Source organism: Varroa destructor, unplaced genomic scaffold, assembly GCF_002443255.2.
Source record: "Varroa destructor unplaced genomic scaffold, Vdes_3.0 BEIS01000002.1, whole genome shotgun sequence".
NCBI lineage: Eukaryota > Metazoa > Arthropoda > Arachnida > Mesostigmata > Varroidae > Varroa > Varroa destructor.
Genome location: NW_019211455.1, coordinates 28,707,343 through 28,717,924, shown reverse-complemented (window position 1 = coordinate 28,717,924; position 10,582 = coordinate 28,707,343). Strand labels below are relative to the sequence as shown.

Genomic DNA, 10,582 nt, shown 5'->3' with positions numbered 1-10,582 from the left:
TTTAATAAGTTAATATGTGTGCTAGAAATGAGAAAGCTCATTTTCTACCAAAAGTGATTCTAAACTTAAAGAAGCTTTTCTAAATGTTTACTGCATATTGCATAAATTCCGCTGCATTTCCCCCTGATAAGCCGCAACGGCAGGTAATATCCGTGTTAATGCGTGAGTGCGAAATGAATCTCAATGAACGAATTTTAGTACAATCGTATAAAAACAACTGTCGAATTAACGGGCGCGTCCTCCAACATTTCGTGTGACTTATATGTAGCTAGCTGTAAGCACTGTCTGAAATTATTGAAAATAATCTCCACTAAACAATGCAGACATTGCTATATATATACAACACGAATGGATAGTTTGCTACAGTAGGGTAAAGGACTATAGGAAAGGGCTGTTATTCACGTGTCTCTGCGAAAGGTCCTTTGAGTTGCCAGGGAGACGGCGCGCTCGTCTTTGAAGGGCAAAAGGAAATGATTCCTGTGTGCGCGTTTTACGAGTCAAACGCATAGCGCTTTATTGGACCGATGATAAGACAAGACCAGTCAGTCGGGTGTACCCACCTTCGATTGACTTATAATTATATAAAAAGGAAAGGCTAGTGATTCTAATCACTATATCTGTGTCAATTTGGGTAGCATAGAAATAACAACTGCTTACTAAAAACTGGGTCTATAAAGTGGCTAACAGCTTTGCAAATGTATAAACGGTAATTCAAAATACAATGACATGCAATGAATACATAAACTACATACCCATCACCTCTTTAACCAGTAAATTTAAAATGAACTTAAATTAGTTCAAAACAACTTAAAAACGCACGTACGGAAAAGCTTATCAATGAATCAAGAATACACATATGTTACTTACAAGAGTTCGTCTTGCAGCTGACTTTGTGTGAAATTCATCGGATGATTGATCACGGATATTCCATAGTCGGCCGGATCTTCACCTGGTGGAAGATGCGCTCTCAATAGGATATTGTTCAAGGCGTTCATGTAGGCCACGGAAGAAGCCCAGCCCTTATTGTTGAACCTGTAATAATAAAAAAATAGCAACGTACAGACAATTGGCAGGTGCAGCCATCTGAGACCGTAAAGCATATTCAGTTAACTTCAACGCAATATCGCGTTGACGGTCGATAAAATTATTATTGAGAAATTATAATGTCTAGTACAGAAAGAATACTAAAGCCGGTGGCGACCTCTAAACACAGGCCTTCGGCAACAGGTTTTTCAACCGCAGGGATCGAATCGATCATTAATCGTTAGCTAGTTACAATATGAACGTACGCGAGCATACCGACTTTAACTTTCCAAAAAATACGGACACCTCATCAGTGCCGCTATCACATTCATATCGGCTAGAATATACTGCACGATCTTGTCGAAAATGGAAGTTGAAGTAATGAAAATAATCATAGCAATATTCACCAGACTTTAGCGTTGTTGAGCACCTGTGTGCTTGTGATCCTTTGAGCAAGAATGTCAAACGTAGCGTGCGAATCCAATCCGCTCATTTCGGACATTCGCTCGACGAGTAACTGTAAAACCGTATAATTAAGCGAAACCACAGGATTCTTAACGCCGAACTGGAAGCCACCATAACGTCTTTTGTGATATTGTTTCCAGGTTTTCACAATCCAGTCGGATATGTTTCGTCCAGTCATATTGAGTAGGACATCTGTTGTAGGTGTAATGAGCGAGGGAGGGGCCGGTGGTTCGTGGGGGCATTTGAGAGTGCCCACGGAACAATCGCACGTCTCAACATGGTTGGCAGCCACAAGGTCGTACGGCTCTGCTAAGGTCGATGTGTTGGTCAACAAGTCAGACCTACACTGCATGTCCCTATCATTTCGTTAGCAGGACACAAGATAGACAAAGTTATTTAGGACAAACTTGTTATATATGCATAAATGTATTATTTTTTTCAGTTGCTTTTTGTTATAGTGCGAACGACACAAAATCAATTTCACTAAATGTAACCCATAAACAAAAAATACAGCATACACACATGCCCCTGTGTGAATTTACTACTATTTGGATACTTCGATACGTAAACATGTTCTTGAATATTGTCTAAACCATCTTATTTCAGACGTTTCCTGTGATTTACTGAAATGGCTACGAATAATTAACCGGTCAAACACCGTTTTCGACATTATTTTTTTTAATAGGAAAGGTTTATAATAAAAGAAAAGCCATTTAGGTTGCGAGTGGATGTTACACTGTGCGTAAATGCTAACAGCAGCAGATTTATTCGACTTGGTTTTTGTTCCAAAAATTGAATCGTATATGAATTGCGTAGGTATACATGATAATTTGAATCAAGTGAGACAGTGGTACTTACTGTAGTCGGACGCTCTTCATGCAGCGGATCCCTAGTCCAGGTTTTGACAGTAGCGTGTCCACATATTTCTCATTCAGAGGATCCATGTTGTCTTCGTTGCTGGAGGAAAATATCGAAAATGGAATATATACTGATTACAGCGATGTTCCTAACTTTAACAGAAATAAGTTTCTTACTATCATGGCCTGATGCTGACAACGACAATTTTGTCTAAAGGCTTCAAAGTATGTTCGAAGTAGAGTCTTATGAGTAAAACAAATTGCTAGCTATCGTTTATATGAGTAGCGAACGGCTCCATATGTTCCAAAGAAATTCGTATAGCAGGTGAGGAGATTTTCGCGCTGACCTGCATATGTTGGTTGGCTAACCTTTTAGGCCAATAAGCAAATTAACTAAAAGGTATTGTCCGTCGGGGAATCGAACCCCGGTCTCCCGCGTGACAGGCGGGGATACTCACCACTATACTAACGAGGAGTACGACGTTAGCTCGAGTTAATTTGGCTTATATACACTTTAATGCAACGGTCTTTTTAAAATCGTTTTTGATTTTCCGTCCACAAGCAAAGCCGAATTTTAAATGAGATAAAATGATGAATCGTAGAAGGACTTCTTCAATCATAACAGTAACATAGCTTTTGTCTAGATTAACATCACTGTGATATCACTTGGCGCATAAAGAGCTCCTCCGGCAGAAATTGCTTTTTCGGAACAGTTCGACATAGTCTATAAAAGAACATTCATTCGACCCACTTTAGCATGATCAGAGATATTACCTAAATTATAAGGTCAAAATGCTAGAGGAGCTAGACTTATTCAGCGGGGAGCCAACAACTGTCGAGGCCCAGATAGCTCAGTCGGTAGAGCGTTAGGCTTTTAACCTAACGGTCCGGGGTTCGAGCCCCCGTCTGGGCGCTTCTGTTTTTTGGTGTTCCCCAAATTTTGCTTCTCTTATACTAGAAAATTGTTAACAGTCACATCAATCTTACATGGCGCGGAAAGATTACAACGCATATACAAAACTTTGTTTAGATACGTTTCAGATACACCTACGATCAAGCGGTGGATTGTCTTAAAGGGTTATCTATTATCTGACATTCATCAATCGACAATTTTTTTAAATATTAAATAAATATTAAATCCGTCCGAAGCCCTAGAGCGGTTCGTAAGGCCTGGGCAAATATACCTGAGATTGAAACAATGTATAGCTGCTAGCTGAAAGTCGACCTTCTAAACAAGTAAATCGCACTATCTTGAATTTCCCAGACGTCTTATCGATTAGAGTGCCAATAATTTAATCAAACTTTAAATTGACACGCAAATTTTTATAAACCCGGTTGTATATATTTCAAAACGTTAAGGAAACAAAATACGAAGTTCTCACGAACAGATCATAGAGGTCATTCATAGGGCACATATGCATAACGGGGCTGCCTTCTCTATAAAAAGCACTCAAGAGCCACTAAGCAAACGCGATTTGGCACGAAAAGCTTTAACGCCCCCGGGTGGGCTCGAACCACCAACCTTTCGGTTAACAGCCGAACGCGCTAGCCGATTGCGCCACGGAGGCCACGGGCGTGTAAAGTGCGGTGGATTAAAAAGTACTCGTCCTGCAGAACATCGCATTCCCCAGACACGAACCAAATTTTCACACGGGTGGTAGAACGGGCCGCACCATTAGTATCTATAACGTGCTAAATAACGCATATTTAGACTGAAGCAGAGCTAATAGCAACGTGTCGCAAACAGATGACTCAACTGTTGATTTAAATAAAAGAAAAATGGAACAAGAGAAAGGGTTAATTGTCCTTGAACATCGCAAAAAATGAACCGCCCCCGGGTGGGCTCGAACCACCAACCTTTCGGTTAACAGCCGAACGCGCTAGCCGATTGCGCCACGGAGGCAATGAGTGGCCACAGCGAACTCACCACGTCACACGAAAGCATACGTATTGTCGTGTTTCGCTCAGAAAAGTCAGTGCAACAGCGTAACAGTACAACTAGACTGATTGTGAACTCTCCGTACCGTAAATAAGAATTTATGCATATGATTTCAAGCAAACAACATGGACGTCAACCAGAAGGCAGGTGTGTAATCCACACCTTTTAGAACTGAGCTATGCTAAGACAAATAAAATGTCAAATTTTTTTTTTTGGTGCATGCCTAGGTGGGTCAGGTAGCTGTTTAGCACGATATATACATGCTAAAAAGCTTAACGACATAATTCTTTCAGAAAACGGCACTAGCAAAGTGCTGACCACCCGATTACGATACCTGCTTTCAGTTAGTATTAAATATGGTTCGTCATTGACGGCGATTTCAGAGAGAAATCTAAAATTTTTAATAGTTTAAAATTAAGAATTTGAAGATCTTCAGATCCTTGTAGGGTTGGATAGAATTATATTTTTATGTTGATAGAAAATCAGCATGAAGTAGGGCCGATTTTTGCTTGATATGTTCGAAGAAAAATAGGTCTTGACTGAATTTCGCTCATACACAAATGTCAACATTGTAATTAATCATAGAATATGGCCCACTGAGACACCGCAATTTCTTGTGAATAAAATCCCAGCTAGTAAAATCATCATGTAATACTTTTACTCATGTATCGCAATCCTTTTGAGTAATATATATAAATGGCAAATATAAAATTTGGAAATTTCTTTGTACTCACCTAAAGAAGACGTTGTTGGGTGGGCCGTATAGCCAGGGGAGGAGTTCTAACGAGGGCTCCTCGGACAGTGGCGGGATAAGTAGCGTGAACAAGAGGGCGAGAAAGACAAAAAATGCAGGCAGAATGATTTCGCAGAATAGCCCCTTTAGATTACGAGTATTTCGCTGCAACCGTCGACGATACATAGCCGCGAGCTGACGGCGATGTAGCAGCGCACCGATTACAACTTCCTTTGACACCGGTGCGGGTAGATCCACGTCTGGCCGGTGGCCTAAAAAGAAGATTAGATGTCAGAGGGAAAGACAAAAATTCGTGTGATGGCTAAGCGAAGCCCTATTAATCTAGCCCTTGTTGTTAACAGATTTAGTGTACAAACAGATTTTGAGACTAAACCTTCATCTTCGCAATACTTACCTTTTAAGAAAAGCTTTGCTCTACTATTTGGTTCGTTTGTACTCTAGCATTGTCTTAAAGTGTTCCAAGACCGCGTTCATTACGCTCTAGTGGCAGAAGGAAAGTTCTCTTCATGCGACCTATTCGCTAAACTTAGGTGTATTTTTATTTATATATTGAATTCTTTTTATTTACGCAATATGGGGAACACGGTCTCGGCCTTCCAAGCTTCGCTGGCGTAAAATGAGTTAAGTGCTAGCGTTTTAATAATAGTTAAGTTGCTCCAAACTTTATGTCTCGCCGGAAGTAATAGCTGAATGAACTACATTTTGTGTTTTGAGGAAGGCGGATTTCTGTTTTCGTGATCAGCTTCCCTTGGCGAAACGAAGATAAATTTGAATGTGTTGAGGGAAGTAAAACATAAGACTTAAATAGGTTTTCGTTGAACAGTCAAAAAGAAATGCAATGGGAGTGTTTGCCAGGACGCAGACGGTCAGATTATTCGGTGAACGAATGGTATAATAATCGATCCTTTATTTGCTATTGCGACTAGGATACAGCAGCAAATTATTATAACCAGACTGCAGAGGAGTGATCAGGAAATTGAAAGAACTCGGTTTCAGCTATAAAAACTGTGGTGCTAATAAACTATGTAATCACAACGATATCTTCCTGTTGCTGCTACGTAAGTGCTATCATTACTATTATTATCCTTATTATTAAGCTGTGTGTGACAAGCAGCACTTACTCATGAAGCTATCCTGTGTTAGGCGGCCGGTCTCCTCTGAGGTCTCGGCGTTGTCCTTGTAGTCCTTGTTGTGGAAGTTGCTCGACACCCGGTCGTCCTTACCGTCATGAAAAGCTCGGAAGAAGCCGGCCAGCTTTTGGCAGAACGGCGGCGCGGGATCGTACTCCTTGCACACTTGGTCCGTGCTCAGCGACTTTGCAGACTCGCCAACTTTTGTTACCTGTGAAAGAACGACATCATTCGGCAGCCTATAGTCAACCAATAAACAATAACAATAAATGATATATGTACACACCAATATCATGCTGGACCGATCTAATAATAGTGCTTCCTGTTGTTTGCGAGGAATATAAGTAGAACTTGCCTTAAGGAACACTTCCTCCAATGTAGTGTCCGACAGACCGTAACTGCTTACTCCTAACCTGTCTAGATTGGCGTCGAGTTCTCTACACAGTTTTTCAAACGATGAATATGTATCCGGGCAAGCAGGTAAACGGAACGACATTTCGACGCCGGTTGAACTCACAAGGGCAGCGCCCTCTATATGTCGACGAATCAAGACTTTGAGGTTTTCCACTGTTTGAAACACGAGGTCACATAGACAATGTTATAGAAAAGATATTGAAAGACGTTTCGTCATGACTGCCACGCGCACAAATATTCGTATCTCTGTGAATTCTGAGAATCATTTTTACGTACTTTCATTCTTCAAACCCCCCAAAAATCATTTCGACAATCTTCATCATGTGTCACATTCCTCCCGTGAATAACGTCTGCTGACCCTTAAATGATACTTGGAGTGTTGCGATATTATAGAGTCAAGCATAAACTTGAATTTTTGTCGTTAGTTACTGCTTACTGTTATCGTCATCTGTGCGACTCCCATTCGATCGGGTAATGGTCTGTTCCTCAACGCCTTTATGAGTGTTGTCATCGGGCGTTATCCTCGGAGACTTGGGCAGGTGTTTTGGCAGTTCCCGCACAAGAGTTAGATAATAGCCCGATCCGAAACGCGTTTTAAGAAACAAAGACGACCCGCAGCAGCGAAGTTGACCCTCGTTGATGACAGCGATTCGGTCTCCCAAGAGGTCGGCTTCGTCCATGTGGTGTGTGGTGAGAATTACCGTACGACCTGATAACCGCACAGAATTATTAGCTATGATCGATGAAGTAAGAAAATACAGTCCTCTTTTCCGTTATATATATATATATATATATATGCAGCATATAATATCACTGAAACACCAACCAGCTTTGTACTTAAGTACGAGCTCCCAAATGCCTCTCCTCGCGTAGGGATCGACGCCGGCGGTCGGCTCATCGAGGATAACGGTCCTCGAGCCACCGACAAATGCGATGGCAATTGATAGCCTGCGTTGCATGCCCCCAGATAGTTTTCCTGAGTAGGCGTTTCGCTTGTTTGTCAGATTGAGATCTTTCAGAAACTCCTTCGCCTCCCTTTCTGCTTCTCGGGCCGAGCGGCCCTTCAGTTTCGCGTAGAAGTATAAGTGTTCAAACACAGTCAACCTAAATCAACAGTAACAACATAAAAATCGTCCGGTATACGAGCGAGTACATAATAACAGGATCGATCATAAATGATCAGATCTCTCTTTTTTTTTTTACCTGTTTAGTAGTTGAGCAATTACTTGACCAAGCTCTGTTCTGCTTCAAACGATGTAAAACTATCTAAAATGTTTCACAGGTGTCCTGTCAATAAACGATTGTCATTTTTATTCATGAAGATCTGGAAATTTCTGCAATGAAATTGAAAGCAAATCTTCTTTTTTTGAAGTTTATGGAAGATTGAAAGTTATAGGTTTTGATCTATTCACATATTGACTTTTTGTTTATTTGCTTCGAAATGCATCGCGAGAAGGTTTAGAGCAAAAGCAATGTGAAGACGTTGTTGTCGTCTTAAACGATTAGATTTGTTTGTCTAGCCGACTCCAGCCGTCAGTCCCGTCTATGTTTCAAGTTTTACATCTGGTATCGCCGCTAAGTGGCTATCAGTCCCCTAACGCGACAATCTCTGACGTATGATCTTGCTAGAGCAGTAGCCTATCGTAGCCTCATGGGTTGTCTTTATCAGCATGAATTTGTGGCGATAGTGAAGTGTATATTTAGAAAAAGTAGGGGATGCATAAAGCAGAGCTAAAATTGGGCAGAAGCGTCAACCCCTTCTGATTCCGCAGCGTCGGACATTGCCCCCCTTCCTTTGCAGCCCGTTGGATAGCGTCGGTCGTTTCCCGCCAGAAAGGGAAGGGAATATGCGCAGGCCGGAGCGCGAGAGATTGTGTACGCTTTTGGTATGTCTGCTTCTGTCGATGTAACCCATTAGTGTATGGGCCGAGACCAGTCAATAAAGTGACCAGTAAGGCCCAGCTATAGTAGGGTCCAGAGGCGTCTGGGTATTTATGCGCCAGCAGTGAGAAGACGGTCTCCAGCGAGTAGCAGAGATGCTCACACCTCTTCAGGGACGGTGATCTTTACTCCCTCCTGTCTTTTCCCCTTTTTTATCTGACGGCGCTCAGGAAGGCGGGTACTTTCAACCAGTCTCACCGTAAGCAGTAAGAAATGTGTCCGAAAGGGTTTGGGACACGCACGTAACAGCAGCGTCGTCGCGCCAAGGGCGCAAAAGGACGTATTTTGCAGTAAAGGTAGAAAGAAGAAAAATATAAAAACGCCGCTCTCAGTGTAATTACTTAACGCAATACCCACATATCCGCCTTGACCTATCAGTTCAAAAGATCTTATAGCTTCAATCTTCGGCAGCGGGAATATTAATATTGTATTGCGACAACCGTTGTATCGCGCATGACCTTGCGTTCTATTAGACTGAGGAACATAGAGAACTGACAGTTCAAAAGGTAAGCGTCTTTAGAGAGGGAAGAGAAATGATGATTTTCTAAAGAAAGGCTGCTATGTCTGGTCTCCGGTATCAGACCGTGCATAAATAATTAAGAGTTAAACACTAGGTAATGTCGTAACATAAGCTTGATAGTTTCATTGTTATTACCCAGTGTAATGCGATGTTTAGATCTGTGCCGGCGACGTAGCAAACGGGCGAAAAGTTTGGCAAAGCGAAAAAAGTGGATAATCAAATTCTGTAATTCGCATAATAATATAAATATGATAAGTTAGGAAATTTCTCGACGTTAACTGCCTGTTTGTTTATTATTCATTGTTATAACTTACTCGTCGAAAAGTACATTGTGTTGTGGGCAAACGCCGAGGGAACGACGAATAGTATCCATGTCTTCCCGGATGTCCTGGGCATAGATTTTAGCTGTACCCGATGTGGGCGGGTATAACCCAGTCAGAATCGAACTGGAAGCAGACGATAGAGACTAACTTGATCACACGTCATTATCACAAGGAGGCTGCGCGCTTATAAATCGGGTTCTTTATGAGATTATTAATAGAATAAAAATTTCTACTTGGTTCAAACTAGCGCCAGGTAATAGGCGAATCCAAATGACCAACATGAACGATATGGAAAATGCGGTTAACTTTTAGCGAACTCACAGGCCCGTTGTTAGGTAATAACCTTCTCTTATAGGATTGCTTGTTATTTAAAGTTAGTGCAGGACAGTTTAGATTGTATCTTACTCACATAGTGGTAGTCTTTCCCGCTCCGTTATGTCCTAAAAATGATGTGATCTGATTTTCGTAGAAGTTCAGGCTGAGATTATTTACGGCGGCCTTTGTACAGCCGCTATAGGTTTTCGAGAGGTGGCGTATTGATACGCCGAGCGTTAGATCATTCGGCTCGTCCTCAAAATCTGGACCCGCTTGAGTGCCATTAGACGAAAGTGAGTCTTCGAGGCTTTCTTTAGATATATTAGGCTTTCCCGTCCAATAGCTTTTAGTCAAGAAGAAATACCAAGGTTTTGGCACTCCATATTGACCTGATCATGAGAAAACACTATTACGATCGTACAAGCGTTTACGTTTTTGAAATTAAATAAAAGTAAGGTTTGGCACAGTATTGATGCTCGATTTGGTTTTAAGGGTTTTGTGACTACTTAGCGGACAGCTAGCTTTTTCTGGTAAAGCTCTCTAGTAACTAGTGAACCACTATTAGACCATTGTGTTATTATTAAAATGAATGTTCTACATGTTAATATAATCATATTCTATATCATGTAGTCTACATCGTACAACCCGGAAAAGTGCAGTTATTACCTGGAAAAACCGCCTCGATATACCAGGCGAAAACAAAATAGAGAATTGAATCGAGCAGCAGCATGCCCATGACATGGGCAATGCTAAACTTGTCGGGGGGCATTGTGCTTTGGGCGAAGTTGGACCACTGTACTCCAGTACCCTCTTCTTCGAAATGTGCAAGATATGAACAGCCTGTAAAAAATTACTAGTATAAGAATTAGATAAGGTAGTGCGACGTTGCAGTTAGTATGTG

The 10,582-nt window shown here is 41.5% G+C and overlaps 1 protein-coding gene and 3 non-coding genes across 22 annotated transcripts in view; 1 reads left to right on the top strand and 3 right to left on the bottom strand.

The window, feature by feature from the left end:
• Positions 1-847: 847 nt before the first annotated feature.
• Positions 848-10,582, bottom strand: part of LOC111245259 (phospholipid-transporting ATPase ABCA1-like) — a 70,281-nt gene continuing 60,546 nt past the window's right edge. For 18 of the 19 annotated variants that reach the window (XM_086980961.1, XM_086980966.1, XM_086980962.1 and 15 more), the window contains 11 exons: positions 10,348-10,521; positions 9,776-10,070; positions 9,358-9,489; positions 7,409-7,686; positions 7,019-7,291; positions 6,524-6,735; positions 6,160-6,379; positions 5,019-5,289; positions 2,347-2,445; positions 1,431-1,844; positions 848-1,032 (listed from right to left, as the gene is read on the bottom strand). In XM_086980961.1, the coding sequence (XP_086837087.1) occupies positions 864-1,032; positions 1,431-1,844; positions 2,347-2,445; positions 5,019-5,289; positions 6,160-6,379; positions 6,524-6,735; positions 7,019-7,291; positions 7,409-7,686; positions 9,358-9,489; positions 9,776-10,070; positions 10,348-10,521 (2,537 nt within the window). In that variant the 3' untranslated portion in view covers positions 848-863. Of the gene's footprint in view, positions 1,033-1,430; positions 1,845-2,346; positions 2,446-3,918; positions 3,954-5,018; positions 5,290-6,159; positions 6,380-6,523; positions 6,736-7,018; positions 7,292-7,408; positions 7,687-9,357; positions 9,490-9,775; positions 10,071-10,347; positions 10,522-10,582 lie in introns of those variants that run through there. The other variant, XM_086980967.1, reaches the window with a different exon arrangement.
• On the top strand, positions 3,186-3,258 carry TRNAK-UUU (transfer RNA lysine (anticodon UUU)). Its single transcript has one exon. It is a non-coding gene; the product is annotated as a tRNA-Lys (tRNA).
• Positions 3,840-3,913, bottom strand: TRNAN-GUU (transfer RNA asparagine (anticodon GUU)). Its single transcript has one exon. It is a non-coding gene; the product is annotated as a tRNA-Asn (tRNA).
• Positions 4,175-4,248, bottom strand: TRNAN-GUU (transfer RNA asparagine (anticodon GUU)). Its single transcript has one exon. It is a non-coding gene; the product is annotated as a tRNA-Asn (tRNA).